Source organism: Chrysochloris asiatica, unplaced genomic scaffold, assembly GCF_000296735.1.
Source record: "Chrysochloris asiatica unplaced genomic scaffold, ChrAsi1.0 scaffold00003, whole genome shotgun sequence".
NCBI classification, from domain to species: Eukaryota; Metazoa; Chordata; class Mammalia; order Afrosoricida; family Chrysochloridae; genus Chrysochloris; species Chrysochloris asiatica.
The window spans coordinates 26263301-26280674 of NW_006408521.1; the positions used below are offsets into that span (position 1 = coordinate 26263301).

A 17374-nucleotide genomic window follows, 5' to 3' on the forward strand; every position below is an offset into this window, starting at 1 on the left:
TCCCATGAAACCATGACCCCGAGCCTCCAAACCAAGGCACCGATTCCCATAAGCAGCCTCAGCATCCATTTGTAACACATATTTTTAACAATTGCCCCCAAAAGATTCTTAAGACTTGGTAATTTTCAAAGACATTGCACCATAGGATTTTTTAGTTTAGCAAACTCTCCTAACATCTTCGAAATACATTTTAGTCTCTAAAATCCATTTAAAAAGACTTTGGGAACACATGGGATAGGTGCAGGCCTGCCAGCTCAAGTCCTCTGGTAAGGTTCTGGGAATGGCCAGGGTGCTGGCTCAGGTGAGGAAGTGAAGATAGTGACATCTCCCTCTCTCTGCTTCTGTTCCCCACAGGTGGCTTGCAATTCGCCTGGAGTTGGTGGGAAACCTGATTGTCTTCTTTTCCTCCTTGATGATGGTTATTTTTAGAGACACTCTAAGTGGGGACACTGTGGGCTTTGTTTTGTCCAATGCACTTAATGTGAGTCTGAAGGTTGGGAACTCAGTTATGCTTATCCTTAATTGAGTCTGAAATACGCATTGGAGTCCATGCTGTGTTCTTGATTCATTTCTAGCTCTAGAGGAACTGTGTGTGAAGTTCAAATCCTGGCTCCATTGCTTACTAACTTTGTAACTTGTGGACACAGTCCTTAGCCTTTCTAAATAAGCATCTGCAACATCTAGAAAACGGACATAAATGTAGCTCTCGGGGCTGAAGGCAATTCCAAAGGGTTCAATCAAATACCTTCCTGTCTCATTTGTTCTTTTGCTTGTCTTTGTCAAAAGACAGACTAAGTTTCTTCTCCAGAATATAACAATAATCAGAAAGTCCTTTGAACACCTGTCTTTTATGTTTGTTTTTCTTAGACCACAGAATAATTGGTGCTAATTTAAGTAAAAATACATAGACTCTGTGAAATGAAATAATGCATCTCAGTGCAGTATTCTCATCATGACTAGGGCAAATGTTAGCCATTGTTACTTGATAGGAGTCCTGGTGTGACACTACAGGATAAGCACTGGATTGCTAATTACAAGGTCAGCAGTTCAAACCCACCAACCACTCCTTGTAGCCCTCCCTATACAGGGTCCCTCTGAGTTGGCACTGACTCAATGGTACTTAACAGCATCAGCATGACTTGGTAAAGGAGCCCTGGAGGTATTGTAGGATAAGCACTGGTCAACTCGCTATGAGTCGGAACGGATGCGAAGGCACTTAACACCAACAACAACTAAATGTCAGGTTGGCAGTTCAAACCCACCAGCCACTCCTTGGGATGAGGTATAGGTCGGGATCAACTCGACAGCAGTGGGTATCATTTGGAAGCACCTAAGAGTGGCCAGCACCACAGTACAGGCTCACTCCGTATCTGGTCAATGACTAAAGAATCATGGTTCATTTGGCCATATTTCAGGGCATCCTTTGGAACCACATCATTTCAGGTGAGATTTTAGATGGTCCTGTCTTCAGTAGGAGTTAATAAGGCCCATGTGACCATACCACAGCACCCAACAGAACCCAGTGATTCACCAGAATTACTGGGTTCCTTGTGCACTACCCTTTCACCAGCCCATTTCTAGGGTGGGGGTTGTTGTTGTTAAGCACCGTTGACCCATGTTGTTAAGCGCTCTGACTCATGACAACCCTGTATAAAGTTTCCGGGGACTGGCTGGTAGGTTTGAACCTCTGACCTTGTGACTAGCTGTCCAGTGCTTATCTTACAGTGCCACACCAAGACTCGTAGAGTAGAGGAAGCAATAAGTCAAGGAAATACTAGGTTGAATGAAAACAAAAGCTTTGAGATAGTAACGATTACACAGGATTCCTTCTAAACAGAGGATTACTCTTGGTCCCTGCAATCTTGTCCCCTGAGCCCTCTCCCTCCCCTAATGACAGTTTGCTTTACGAATACGTACTGTGCATGTGTGCTAGGCGCCAGGTCTTTGCCTGAAAGACACTTCCATCTGAGTAATCCACAGGTTCCCTGGTGCCTAGACTGGCCAGGATCATGACAACCTTGACTGATGGTTTAGATGGATCTTTATAATGACAGCGAGACACCTGGGTTTATGAGGACACAGTAGGACAAGGCGCCATGTGGATGTGGCCAGCTTGAGAGCTAGATTTTCAATCAAGCTATCAAGCTGTTGAGTGAGATCAGAGAGGGGTCAGAGAGAAGATCTGTGTCTTCTCTCATGCTCTTTCCCACTTGTAGAACACCATCCTCTACCTGCTCCACACACAAAAAAACAGCACTAGGTCTAGAGGAAGGAGGCCTGAGTTTGGGTCCCACCTGACTAACTACGAGCCTCTCCTTTAACTTCAAATCATTCCAAGTTCAGTGCACACCACACTGTAGAGCACGAACTGATCTACAACCACTGGGTGTCCTAGTCTTATTTCCTACCCCCAGGAGGTGAAGGGTGTTTTATACTTTTCCTTCATCTCTCACAATGTTCAGCCCCGTGCTAGACACAAAGTAGGCACTGGATTGACCTGTGGTTTGACTAGTTGCGTTGAGTCCTGAGCCGAAGATGAACTTCAGTCTGATTTATTTTATTATTATTTTTTGCAGATCACACAAACGCTGAATTGGTTAGTGAGGATGACATCAGAAATGGAAACTAACATTGTGGCTGTTGAGAGAATCACTGAGTACATAAAAGTGGAAAATGAGGTAAGGAAGAAAGATGCAACCCTTCAAGATAGTATCTTCACCTTGTCTAGAGATTTCACATCAAATGACAAAGGTTTTTATGAAGTTTCCCTATGAGTGAGAGCAAAGGAACCAATTTCTTTAAAATGAGAAATGGGTTGGAGGAAGTCAGGTCTTGAATACACTGAACAAGCTCATAAAATAAGGATCTTTAATCAAATAATGTTGGAACCTTCTAGAAAGTACGAGTAGTAGGCTTTCTCCAGTACAGATGCTCACAGGGCTGCCTTTTCCCTGTGTTGTGATAGGAGCTCTAGGACAGCTGTTTGACTGAGTTACCACCAGGTATAGCTGCGTTGTTGCACTTCTGTCTCCTTGCCAGGCCCCCTGGGTGACAGATAAGAGACCACCAGCAGGATGGCCCAGCAAAGGGGAGATCCAATTTAGCAACTATCAAGTGCGCTACCGGCCTGAGCTGGATCTGGTACTGAAGGGGATCACTTGTGACATCAGGAGCATGGAGAAGGTAGGTGGAGCCACACCTGGACGTAGGTCCTTGTGGAGATGACCAAAGGCCACAGCTGGACACAAAAGTAATGAGCAATAGGGTTCTGGGCCTTCGTCAATTGAATGGCAGGAGAGAGGGCACTTTTCTGTCCTGGAGAGCTGGAAGGACACAGCATCATGCCAGAGAAGAGGATATTGACAATGGACCCGAGAGACCCTATGCAGCTGTGGGAGCTTCCTGCCCAGCCCAGTCCTGCCTCCCTGCTGAGTTCTGGAAGCCAGGTGTCTTGGGCCATGGCATGTGAGAGGAAGTCAGGAAGGAAACCAGGAGCGCCAGGGTTTCAGGAAGGAATCTGTGGGTAAACAGTGCAGAGGCTGGTCTCCTGGAGAGAGAATGGGCTGGAAAGTCCAGCACCTTCCTGGGACCCTCTTCTCTGAGGATTTGGGGTCTGATGTAGGACCAGAAACAGTCTGGGAAAGGATGCTGAGGTCCAGGTCCAGGTCTGGCTCTCAGCTAACAGCAAACCCAGTTCTTGCTTTCACCTCAATTTTTTTTTTTTTTTTTAATGTTTTATTGTGAATTGTGTGATAGTTTACATGGGAGGACATTAGTTTTATATTCATCCTATCGTATATCGTGTCATTGCCATGGTTATAATCCCCTCCATGCATCATCAACCAACCAAAGGATAAACCCTGCAAGCCTGCCCCGCCCCCCGGTTGTCAGCACATGTCCTCACTTTTAAACATAATTTCCAGTAATGATTAGGATGGCAGCTGCTGAGAGGAGATGTGGCCCGATTCAAGTCTCTGGTGTCCTCAGCAAGCAACAGTTTAGGAGGCAGAGAGGGAGGAACAATGTATTCTTGACATCTGTGTACTTTTTTTCTAATCAAAATCAAATGAACAGTTTCAGGATGAAGTAGGCAATCACTACTGCCTCTTACCACTTGTGATTATGAATGTCCCAGCAGGCTGCATACACTCATTTCCAAGAATTATGTTGTACTGTATTACAGATTGGTGTGGTGGGCAGGACAGGAGCTGGGAAGTCATCCCTTACCAACTGCCTCTTCCGGATCCTAGAGGCTGCAGGAGGCCACATCACCATTGATGGGGTAGACATTGCCTCTATTGGGCTCCACGACCTTCGGGAGAAACTAACTATCATTCCTCAGGTGAGCTCTAGTGTGGACTTCAGGCACCTGTCGTGGGGCCAGCCTGCTCTGCAGGAACCACGGGCCTTTCCTCTTATTCTATGAACAAAATAAATGTCATTCACTGAGTACCACCTCAAGGATTGTTTTAAGGGTTTATAGCTTGTTCTATAATATATATGGAGTCCCGGTGTGGCGCTGTGGGTTAATGCATCAGACTGCAAAGCTGTTTGAACTGCAAGGTCGGTGTTCAAGCTCACCAGCTGCTCCTTGGAAACCCTATACAGGGTCGCTATGGCTCAGAATAGACTCGATGGCACTTAACAACAACAACAAATATATCTGGAATCCTGGTGTGGTGCTGCAGGTTAATGCACTGGACTGCAAGGTATGTTTGAACTGCAAGGTCGGTGGTTCAAGCTCACCAGGAGCAGAAACCCTATACAGGGTTGTTATAATTCGGAACCAACTCGACAGCACTTATAACAACATAATACATCTATCACACTAATGAGTAAAATGCATGCTATTATTAAATGAGAGAGCATATTTGTCGGGGACCCGCCTCGACATTGGGGTTCAGTTCACGAGGAGAGGATACCTGACGGCGATTCATATATATCAAGAATACACAGAAAGAGACAAAGGAGACAAAGAGAGAGACAAAGAGGCACCCCAAAGCCAGTGGATACATCACTGATAGGCAAGCTTGGGACTACAGGCATCATGGCCTCTGCAGGCAACAACTCACTGCCCTGCAATCTTTATTGCATGCCTTCCAACCCGTAATGCACTGCAATCTTTACTGCATGCCTCCCAACCAGCAATGCACTGATCTTTACTCCATGCCTGCCAACCAGTAATGCACACCTGGGGAGGCCAGGGCCTCTGCTTTATTCAGGGGAGGAGCTTCACACCAAGCTGGGAGGGACTTAGGCAAGGTACAGCTAACATCAGTACTTTTCCAGACATTCAGGTAACTTTACATAGTACTTCACTGGTTCAAATCCCAGGCCAGCAACTTGGATTCTCAGGCCCAATTAACATATCTATAGCCCCTGAGCATAGCTGGGGGAAGGTGAGAGATAAAGACAAAAGCTTGGGCGGAGTCCTGCTGCTTTGGCTTCCTGAGCCAGGTCTGCAGGAGGACTCCAGACGCCCAGGTGAATGGGCTGCACCTGGAAAAGGATTAGGGAGGATGGGTTCTTTGTCTATGGAACAAAGAGCTGTGAAGTAGCTAAGATATTTTTAGTTAATCCTTTGGAGAAAGGCTTTACCTTGCAACCTTTAGTCTCGGCTTTAGGAAAATATCACATTTATCTGTGGATTGTCAAAGGCTCCAGTGTATTAATTTAATATATATACCTGAATATTAATATGAAAGCAATTTGCCATTAACTGCCAGTGGCCTCATTTGTTACACTCGGCCCTAGAGGGCCTCGAACCTCTGACTAGTCTTACACGGTCTGCAACACATATTCAAGGTGGTTCGCTATGAGTCGGAACCGACTCCTTGGCACACAACCACCGTGGTTATGTGAGTCCAGGGTTACCCATTGCATTTTCTTCTTGAAGTCTATAACAAGACACCTAACCTAGTTCCCTAAGACACAATGATTCCAGAACTTTAAAAGTTTTGCCTTTTTTTTGGTAATGCTTTTTTGACTGCCAGTATCTGGCCAGTAGGTGGCAGCAACACACAGTAGTCAAATAGAAGAGCCGGTTACTTAGCATTTCCGTGGCCCATCGGCGTTCCTCAAACCTTTGCAATCAACATTAGCAGTTTTGCTACTGAAGCCGGACGACGTTGAGCTTACACTCCTCGTTTGGTGTGGCTGAGAGATATCAAAGGACTGAGTAGGACTGTTTCATAGGGCTTCCAAGGCTATCAATCTTTTTGAAAGCAGACCGCTACCTCTTTCTCCTGGGAGCCGCTACTGAGTTCGAACTGACCAGTTTTCGTATCGCAGCTGAGCGCTTAAACACTGCACCACCAGAACTCCTCGGCTAAAAAAAAGAGGAGGAAATTTGCTGCAGGTTTCTACCAGCCAGCGGAACACTTAATGTGTCAGCAAGAAAGACTTCCCTTTTGGCTTCTGCTCTTGTTGTTAAGTGCTGTAGAGTCGATTCTAAGCCATAGCCACCCGGTTCCAAGGAAAGGCTGCTGATTTGAACCACAGACTTTATGGTCGGGTGCTTATCCTAGAGCGCCACACCAGGACTCGGCTCCGAACCAGCGCCTCCCCTGTCCTCCATTCGCAGGGAACAATCCTCCTCGGCTCAGTGTAGCCACGCCTCTCCGAGAGCAGTTACGGTTTGTCTGCTGTTTGCTTAGTTTGATACACTTTTTTCTCCAGTCTCTTCAACAGCATAACGATTCTTTCTTTGCTAGCGCACTTGCCCTCTCTCTACCCTATCCTGGTCCCTCCACCTTCAAAATGTGAGTTCTCACCGGTGCCTGTGGGACAGTCCTCTCACACTCTTAAAGAGATTTTGTGGCAAGCTTGAAAATCTATAAATGAGTCTCAGAATGAACAAACGAAACAGCAAGGACGCCTCTTTACTGTATTTAGCTCCCGGGCCTGGCGGGCGGTCACTCCAAGTCTTCAGTGGGGACGCTTGATAGAAGTTTGGCCACCAATCTGTTTTCCGTTGCCGGCCAGTCCTATCCTCTGCTTCTCCCAGCCAATAGGGACCACTAGATCCTTTTCTGATACTAGCCTCAACAGCCGCCTTGTCCGTTGTTGACTTACAGGACCCCATCCTATTCTCTGGAAGTCTGAGGATGAATCTAGACCCTTTCAACAGCTACTCAGATGAGGAGATTTGGAAGGCCCTGGAACTGGCTCACCTAAAATCCTTCGTGGCCGGTCTGCAACTCGGCTTGAACCATGAAGTGACAGAGTCTGGGGACAACCTTAGGTAATGTTTCATAACCCGTGTCTTCCACAGGCAGTGATTCATAGGATTTTAGCTATCTGGGTCTGTTTTCTAACCTGTAAAATGAAACTGTTGTGAAGATGAAATGATACAACGGATATGAAAGTACTTTGGAAATCGTGAAACCCATCTTTTTAAATAAACCTGGTACTTTTAAAGAAGAAGGCCTGGTGGCGCTGTAGAAAAAGCACTGGACTGCTCACTTCACAGGAGAAAGATGAGGTTGTCTGCTCTTGTAAAGATTTACAGTCTCAGAAACCCTATATAGGTCAGATTGGCTCAGTGGCAGGAGATTTGGTGTTTGGTTTGGTACATTTAAAACCAGTTTCTTGTGACATGATACCATATGGGTTTATAAAACCCCACTAGTGTAGAGAATCGTAGAAAGCAAAGGCTCTCAATTTTGCTGTGCAGTAGAATGTGGATTAAAATAATCCTGGCTCCTGGCCCAATCCCCAGAGTCTGATTTCACCAGTACGAAGTACAACCTGGGAGAAAAGACCCCGAGGGGATTCTTAGGGGCCTCAAGGGTCACTGACCTAATGGCAGATGGAATGTCTTTTCTGCCAAGTCCTTTGGTGTGTTGAAACATGTTCAATCAACACAGTGACCCTCTCTGAGTCACAGTGAGTTGTGCCTTTTCAAAGCGTTTTTATGCATGGGTGACACACCTCACTTGTGGCCTTCACTGTGTGTTTGTTGTTGTTGTTGTTATGTGCCGTCGAGTCGATTCCGACCCATAGCGACCCTGTGCAGGGTTTCCTAGGGTGTAAATCTTTATGGGAGTAGAAAGCCTCATCTTTCTCCCGCGGAGGGGCTGGTAGTTTCGAACTGCTGACCTTAAGGTTCGCAGCCTGATTCGTAACCATTACGTGTGTGTTTACACATCGGTTAATAAGCTGGCCTGGCACTTGACCACAACAATTTCATTTCTGCCTTCTCACACTGCAGACAGCCAGCAGCCAGCAGCCGCTTCTCTTAGAAGGCTCTTGCTCAGGTTCCAGAGGTCACTCTGCAGTTGTTATGTGCTGCAGTGATGGGCTGCAGGTGGACCATTAAGCAGTCAAAGCTCAGGAAGAAAGCGAGACTCAGTAGCTCAGTTAGTGGATCAGAAGTGTGGCTCCACCTGGGAGCTGGATATAAATGCAGATTCTCAGGCTCTCACCTCCATGATCAGAATCCACACTGTATGTAGCAAGAGATTCTGGTAACGTATGTGTGACAGGGTGAGGCATGCTGCCTGGAGTATTGATTCTTAATTTGATTGCACACTAAGGTCACCTGGAAGTTTAAGAAAAACTCCCAGTACCTAGGCACACCCCAGACCAATGAAATCAGGGACCCAAATGATTTCAGTGTACAGTCTAGGAACCACTGATAAACTGTGGGGCACCTTTACATTCATCCCATTACCTTTTCATTCCACTGTCATGAACTTTTTGAAGCCTCATAGTTTACTGCCATCATTTTTGTTTTCTCTCAACAACACATGCAGGAACTAGTTGGTCCTAACTAGTGAGTCTTTGGACCTATGAAAAAGAAGCCATTTAAACATGCAGTCAGCAAATCTGTAATGGCCACCTATTATGAGCCAGGCACTGAAGGCATAGAAGCAGATGATGCCGTAGCACGATGTAGTGGAGCAGACATACCTGCTGCAGGTCCATGCAGGAGCCAGAAGCATGGCAGTGAGTTCAGTGGGGTGCTGGGGTTCTCAGCCCAGCTTTCTTGTCATCCTTGGTTTGTAAGAACAAAAAACCATACCACACCTCCCTGGTCTGTGCTAATCCTCCCCCCCCACACACACAAAATCCACTGCCATTGAGTTGCTCTGACTCATAGTAACCTTGTGGAGGGTTTCCAACCCTATAAATGTTTATGGGAGCATACGTCTCATCTTTCTCCCTCACAGCAAGTGGCAGATTTGAACTGCTAACATTGCAGTGAGCAGTCCAGTGCTTATCCTATGTCACCACGGTGTTGGGAGCCCTTATATGGTCTAACCAGTGCCTTCCTTTCAGACCTGGGGTTCAGATCTAGTTTGGGTGATTGAAACTTAAAATTCTCGGATGTATGATGAGTCATCAGCCTAGAGAGAGGCCCCGATGTCTCAGGAGAGGCCTATTACCTTGAGGTCCATGTTCAAGGAGTTGGGGAAAGTTAGGGTAGCACTTTTGCAGAGTCTCTTCCTACATTCCACAGAGAAACTGAAAGTTCATGTTGGATGACTTCTCATCTCCTGCAGAATTTTTCTTACAGAGAATTACAGAACTTTAGCCTAGCCACCCCCTGTTTAATATGCTCTCTAATGGCCACAGCAGGAAGGAACAATTAGCAAATTCCTGAATATTCCCTTCACATCATTTCCCAAAGCTTCTTTATATAAGTAAGAGGTCCAGCCTTCATTAGGGGTTTGTAGCAAATGAAACCTATTTGCATTTTACAAGCATATTTGAATTTCACATACATTGCATCTCACACCAAGACATCAGCGTTCATTAGATAGCTCCATCTCTAATCAAGGCAGAAACCTTAAACAAATAATTAGCCTTGAGACTAGAATTACACATTAAAATAATGAATGGCTTTGCAAGGCCACTGAGAAATGCCACTGGGGCATTCTGGTGCAATATCACTCTATATTAATGGTGCCGGGTCAAGCATAGCTGAAATGAACTTGGTGGCATTAATGTTGTTTCTGGAGCTGTTGTTAATGTACTGGAATATCACTGTAGTCAATTGCAAAACCCCATTCCTGGGCCAATGTTTTCCAAACTTGCGTGAACATGAAAATCTCTTGTGCCTGTTGTTAGGTGCCTGAGTTGGCTCCAGCCCATAGTGACCCTATCGATGCACAATAGAATGAGGCAATGCCCAGGCCTGTGCCATTTACACAATTGTTGGTGTGTTTGAACATCTCTTAGAGGTGCTTATTAAAACTTAGCAACTGGCGATATGCAGATGATGCGATTTGATTGCTAAAAATGAAGAGGACTTAAAATACTTACTGATGAAAATCAAAGACCTCAGCCCTCAGTATAAGTTAAATCTCAACTTAAAAAAAACAATCCCCACCACTGAACCAATAAACAACATCATGATAAGTAGAGAAAAGGTTGACCTTTTCCAAGACTTCATTTTGCTTGAATCCACCATGAACACTCATGGAAGCAGCAGTCAAGAAATCAAATGATGTATTGCATTGGCAAATCTGCTGCACAAGACCTCTTTAAAGCATTCAAGAGCAAAGATGTCAGTTTGAGGACTAAAGTGTGCCTGATCCATGCCATGGTATTTTCAATAGCCTCATATGCATGTGAAAGAAAATAAATAAGGAAGCCTAGAAGAATTGATGCATTTGAGTTATGGTGTTAGAGAAGAATATGAAAGGTACCATGGACTGCCGAAAAAACAAACAGATCTGTGTTGGAAGAAGCACAGTCAGAATGGTCCGTGGAAACCAGGATGGTAAGACTTCGTCTCTCATACTTTGGACATATTGTCAGTCTCTCAGTCCCTGAAGAAGGAGATCATGCTAGGTAAAGTAGAAGTTCAGAAAAAAAAACCAACAACAAAAAGGAAGACCCCCTAACAAGACGGGTTGGCACAGTGGTAGCAGCGGCAGTGGGCTCAAACTTAACAATTGTGAGGCTGGCACAGGATACTGCAGTGTTTCAGTCGCTTGTGCATAAGATGCTGAGTCGGCAATGACTTGATGGCACGTGTTGTTGTTGTTGAGTGCTGTCAAGTTGGTTCTGATCCATAGTGACCCTGTACAGGGTTTCCAAGGGAGTGGCTGGTGAGCTTGAGCCACCAACCTCGTGGTCCAAACAACTTTGTAGTCCTGTGCATTAGCCCACAGCGCCACACCAAGACTCCTGATGGCACTTAACAGCATTAAAAATACTAACTCCTAGGCTCCTTCCCAGTTGATAAGGGGATCCAAAAACTCTGAATTTTTTTTTTTTTTATAAGTGCCTGTATGTAGTGAGTCTTTTAACTGGGAAAGTTTGGGAAACACTGGCCTTGACAACAACAGAATTGAAGTGACTAAGTAAGGCATTCTGGGGGGGATTTAGGCATAGGGTTTGGGAAATCTCATTGGAACATGAAAACCATCCCTTCATCCACAAGCCCAGGTTACTCCTTAGTCCTTAGGGTCTAATACTGGCTTTGCTTTACTGGTTGCAGCATCGGGCAGCGGCAGCTACTGTGTCTGGGCAGGGCTCTGCTGCGGAAATCCAAGATTCTGATCATGGATGAGGCAACTGCTGCTGTGGATCTCGAGACGGACCACCTCATTCAGAAGACCATCCAACAGGAATTCTCCCACTGCACAGTGATCACCATTGCCCACAGACTGCACACCATCATGAATAGCGACAAGTGAGTGAAGCTTGGTAGACATGAGTCAGCAGTGACCGTGTCGGCTATCAGATCCAGACAGCAGGAACTTTAGAGCCATTACCATTTTACTGAGGAAGAAACGGAGGCCCAGAGATATCAAGTTATTTGCCCTAAATTATATATATTGCAGGGTAATCAAGGAAGCTAACAGGGAAATTATAAATAATTAGTAAATGAGTTCTGGTAGCATAGTGGATATGAGTCGGGCTGTGAACCGCAAGGTCAGCAGTTCGAAACTACCAGCTGTTCTGTGGGAGAAAGATGAGACTTTTAGCTCCTGTAAAGATTTACAGCCTTGGAAACGCTATACAGGGTGGCTATGAGTCGGAACTGACTCCATGGCACTTAACAACAACAATTGGGTAGAGTCCCTGGGTGGTGCAAATAGTTAATGCACTCAACTGCTAACTGAGAAAGCTTACATATTGTGCCACTCAGAGGCTCCTGGGAAAAAAGGCCTGCAGATCTATATTTTAACATTCAGCCACTGAAACCGTCAGGGCACGCTTCTACTCTAACACACAAGGGGGTGCTGTTAATTGGCGTGGACTTGATGACAACTGGTTTATTAATTGAGTATGGGGAGGTGGAGGCAAAGCCATGAGTGTTGACTACACACTCCCAATGTGGCTGAGTCTCAGCTGCTGCTTCTGTAAAATGACTAGACACCCTGTTTTTCCAGCTCTGACAGAATTCAAAAGAATAATATGTCACATCAGTGACCTTACAGGCTAGGTTTGCTTTTTGGCCAGGTGGCAATGAGAGCTTCCTGATTATTTTTATAAATTTGATATGCTACTTTCTAAGACTTTTTTTTCTTCCTATTTCAGGATAATGGTCCTAGATAATGGGAAGATTGTAGAGTATGGCAGCCCCGAAGAACTGCTGAAAAACCCTGGACCCTTTTATTTTATGGCCAAGGACTCTGGCATTCAGAATGCAACCAGCACATCACTCTAGCAGCAGGTCCCAAGGGTTTGGGAAGGACTCTAAGGATTGTTCCTTGTTTTATTTTTACTTTTTGTGAAATGTAAGTAGCTCTGGTAGTGTAGTGGTTACAAATTGGGCTGCTAACCTCAAGGTCGGCAGTTCGAAACTACCAGTTGTTCCGCGGGAGAAAGATTAGGCGTTCTGCTCCTGTAAAGATTTGCAGCCTCGGAGACCCTGTGCAGGGTCACTATGAGTCAGAACCGACTCCATGGTACTTAACAACACCAACAATAAAATGTACATTTTAAAGGAAGATGATAAATGAACACCCATGTACCCACTACCCGGGTTCAGAAAATGGGTATTACCGGTGCATTGGAAACCCACTGATTGCCTCTTCTCACTCACACCTCGTTGCTCCCCAACCTTCACAGAGAAAACGGCTCTCATGAATTCCGTGAGAATTATCCCTTTGCTATTCATTTAAGTTTTACTGCTTTGTATCCTTCAAACTAAGAAAACTTACATAAATGTATTCATATTGCATGATTCTTCATGTCTTGATTTTGTTCAATATTGAATCTGAGATTTTTCCATGCTGATATACAGAGCTAAGATTCATTCATTATCTGTGCTATAGTTTCATACTTGGCACTGCAACAATATAGCATAGTGACAGCATCTTAATGTTGGTTAGTGTTGGGGTTATTCCTAGTATTTTGTTTCTATTATGAACAATACTGCTATGAAGATTTTGGTATATATTTCCTGGGGCACATGTGCCAGGATAGAATCTAAGAATGGAGGTATGCACATACTAAGACAAACAAATCCCGAGTTGAGTTCTGACTCACAGCAACTCTAAAAGACCAAGTAGAACTGCTCCATTAGGTTTCCAAACCTGAATCTCTTTACAGAAGCAGACTGCCACCTCTTTCTCCTGCAGAGCAGCTGGTATGTCCAAACTACTGACCATTTGGTTAGTAACCAAGTACTTTAACCACTTGGACACCAGGTACTTTATGCACATACTCGCTGTTGTTGTTGTTACGTGCTCTTGAATCGGCTCCAACTCTTAACAACCTTGTATAAGGTTTCCGAGGAGTGGCTGGTAGGTTTGAACCAACAATCTTGCAGTTCAAGCTGATCTTGCAGTCCAGTGCATAGGTAATGCAAAACTGATTTAAAAGATCTTTGTCAATCTGATGAGTACAAATTGAATCTCATAGAGATTTTAATTTGCATTTTGCTGATTTGAGATGGAATATCTTTTCAAGGAGTCCTGGGGTGGTGCTGTGCGCTAATGCACTTGACTGCAAAGTTGGTTTGAAATACAAACTCGGTGGTTCAAGCTCACTAGTTGCTCCCTGGAAACCCTCTACAGGGTCATTATGGGTCGGAAGCAACTCAATGGCACTTAACAGCAACAATCTTTTCATATGTTTCTGGGCCATCTGAATATCCTGTAATGTAGCTTTAAAAAAGATTCTATGTCTGATCATTTCAATACCTGGATTCTTTGTCATATGTTGTTTCTGCTAGTTCTAGTTCACGGTGCTTTATTTACAATGTGACTTGTGAGTTTTTAGTATAAGCTGCTCACTCTCCTTAGAACTTTATCTGTGGACATTTGTTGAGAATTGAATTGAACCTACATTCTTTCTTAGAGGAAATGTGCAAGCTTTGCCTGTCACCTAGGGGCATGACCTAGAACCTCTTTAAATTAACTACTCCACTGAAGAATTTCATGCATCAGTCACCTTCTTCAAGGAGACTCCTGCCCTTGACCTAACAACAGGCTGGAGATGGGCAGGTGTTCTTGTTGGTTCACATTGCATTGTGGGTTTATTCCTCATTCAACTTTATAGCATAGGCCCCAACTTTATCAGACGTCTTTTGTTATATTCTCTATCTTGGAAGATCTTGACTTTATCAATGGGAGTTTAAGATCTCCAGTATCAAAAGCCTAAGCCTTGGTCTTCCTTATCTCTCAGGACTTTTTGTGTCATTTATTCTGAATCAGCATACTCCTTACTTCTATTTAAGTTATGCAATTATAAAACATTTTGATTTATCCAGTATTGGAGCTGAGCAAGATTGTTTGCTGAGCAAGATGCTAAGAGCACTTGCATGCACATGGACTTCGCCAGATGTAATACACAGAAATCAAATTCACTACATCTCTGAGAAGAGACAGTGGAAACGCCCCATATTGTCAACCAAAACATGGCCAGGGCAGACTGTGGAACAGACCATCAATTGCTCTTATGCAAATTCAGGCTGAAGCTGAAGAAAATTAAAAGAAGTCCACAGAGACAAAGTTTGACCTTGAATCTATCCCACCTGAATTTAGAGATCATCTTAAGAACAGATTTAATGCATTAGACACTAATGACCAAAGACCAGAAGAGTTGTGGGATGATATTAAGAACAGCATATAGGAAAAAGCAAAAGGTCACTAGGGAGAAAAGAAAGAAGAAAAAGTCCAAAATGGTTGTGAGAGAGACTCTGAAACTTGCTCATCAGAATAGAGATCCTAAGGCAAATGGAAGAAATGAGGAGGTAAAAGAGCTGAACAGAAATTTTCAAAGGGCAACTTGAAAAGACAAAGTCAAGTTTTACAATGAAGTGTGCAGAGACCTGAAGTTAGAAAACCAAAAGGGAAAAACACACTTAGTATTTCTCAAGCTGAAAGAACTAAAGAAAAAATTCAAGTATTGTATTGCAATATTGTAGGATTCTCTGGGCAAAATATTGATTGATGCAGAAAGCAGCAAAAGAAGATGAAAGGAATATACAGTCACTGTAAAAAGAAATGGGTGATGTTCAACCATTTCAAGAGAGACAAAGGTACTGTCTCTGTTGATTGAACTACTTTCGGATTGAGTGCCCTGAACATAGATAACACCAGACTGATAGGAACTCCACCTAGGGCTAGGAATTCTGCTATCATATCCCTCTCACACCCATCTCCTGAGGGATGAGGGTGGGAGCTGGCCACACCTCCTGTCATCAGGGGACAGTGGGGAAAAAGAAAGAACCACACGTTTCCCATTGCCTGTTTGAATCTGCTCTGCCAGGCCACCATGTCACCAAAGCTGCTCATAAAAGTTCAAGATGGTCTCGCTGTGTCTGGCTGTCCCTTTACCCAGCCTTCCTCTCTTGCCATCCCTGCTCAGCTTCTCCTCTTAGCAAGATCTCCCTCCATCCACTTCTCTAACCTTTCTTCTGAAGCTCAGCGTTTCAAGATTTTCATCTGTGTCTGTTTCATTGGATTTCTCATATGCTTGTTGTAGAGTGTCTGTGTAGTCCCTCTGCCTAGTCAGCCATATAGCTGGAATTCCTTGGCTGTAATCTGTATGGAAGTAGCTTACCAAGTCTTTGGACCTTGGAGCTCTAGATAAATTGGAACCACCAACTTTTCAGTTAGTAGTCATGCAAACCTTTTTCACTGCCCAGGGACCTTGATAACCTGTTGTTGTTTTTAAGTGCTGTTGAGTTGGTTCCAACTCATAGCAACCCTGTCATAGGGTTTCCAAAGAGCTGCTGGTGGGTTTGAACTGCTGGCCTTGTGGTTCGAACAGACCTTGCCGCCCAGTGCTTCATCCTACAGAGCCACACCAGGACTCCTGACATTCTGTTAGTGGACTCTTAAAACAATGGGCTTAGAACTAGTCAGCAAAGGGACTAGATAAGCAAAAGGCTAGAATTAAAAGGTAATGTGTATGTGAGACTGTAAAAGCACTCTAATGTTCACCAACCCAAGAACACATTGTTGCCATTAAGTTGATTTTGACTCATAATGGCCCTATATAGGGTTTACGAGACTGTAAATCTTTAAGGGAACAGACAACCTCATCTTTCTTACTAAGAATGGCTGGTGGGTTTGAGCTGCCGATCTTGCAGTTAGCAGTCCAATGGCCATCCCACAGCACTGGAGGTGCGTGAATTGTAGGAGTTGGAAGACATGAGATTGGACCAGATGTTGGGGAGCTTTATCATATACAGTAAAGAATTTTAACTATATTCTGAGCTGCTATTGAATGAAGAAAAGATTTAAGCAGAAGAGTTACCTGTCAAATTTGCATATTACATCAGTTCAGTAGCCATGAGGTGGAGTAATTTGATAAAAACAATATTGGAAACAGGATGCCTATGCCATGGGCTTAGATTACAAGTGATGAGGACCTGAACTATGGCAAAAGTGGTACTGATAAGGAAGTAAAACTGTGAAAGTTCGGTGACTGATCTGACCTGGAAAGAAAAGGAAGAGTTTAGAGTGATGGCCAGGTTCTCAGTTTGCAGGACTGGGTGGAAAATGATGCTCCCCATTCAGACAGCAGGTACAGGAAAGCGATCTGATCTGGGGGGAAGAACTAGTTGTTGATGTTGTTGTTAGGTGCCATTGAATTAGTTCCAACTCATGGTGACCTTATGCACAACAGAGCCATCCTCAGTCACCGTTAAACTTGAGCCCATTGTTGCTGCCACTGTGCCAATCCATCTCACTGGGGGTCTTCCTCTTTTTTGCTGACACTCCACTTTACTAAGTATGATGCTGCAGTTTACCTCCAGGGACTGGTCCCGCCTGATACTATGTCATAAGTCTGAAAGCACCCTGGCTTCAAGGAGCATTGTGGCTGTACTTATGTACTTTTTAAAAAAAAAACTTTTTATTGTGAATTGAGTGAAGGTTCACAGACAAGACCGTCAGTTTTACATTCAACAAATCCTACTTTTTTTCATCTCAAGGATTACAGTCCTCTCCATAAAACA

General features: G+C 44.3%; 1 protein-coding gene across 1 annotated transcript in view; it reads left to right on the forward strand.

Annotated features, from left to right (window-relative positions):
• ABCC2 (ATP-binding cassette, sub-family C (CFTR/MRP), member 2) overlaps positions 1–12698 on the forward strand; it is a 91116-nt gene extending 78418 nt beyond the window's left edge. The window contains exons 26-32 of the mRNA XM_006831242.1: positions 355–481; positions 2577–2678; positions 3040–3183; positions 4184–4342; positions 7077–7243; positions 11453–11647; positions 12499–12698. Of these exons, the coding sequence (XP_006831305.1) occupies positions 355–481; positions 2577–2678; positions 3040–3183; positions 4184–4342; positions 7077–7243; positions 11453–11647; positions 12499–12628 (1024 nt within the window). The 3' untranslated portion in view covers positions 12629–12698. The remainder of the gene's footprint in view (positions 1–354; positions 482–2576; positions 2679–3039; positions 3184–4183; positions 4343–7076; positions 7244–11452; positions 11648–12498) is intronic.
• Positions 12699–17374: the final 4676 nt, after the last annotated feature.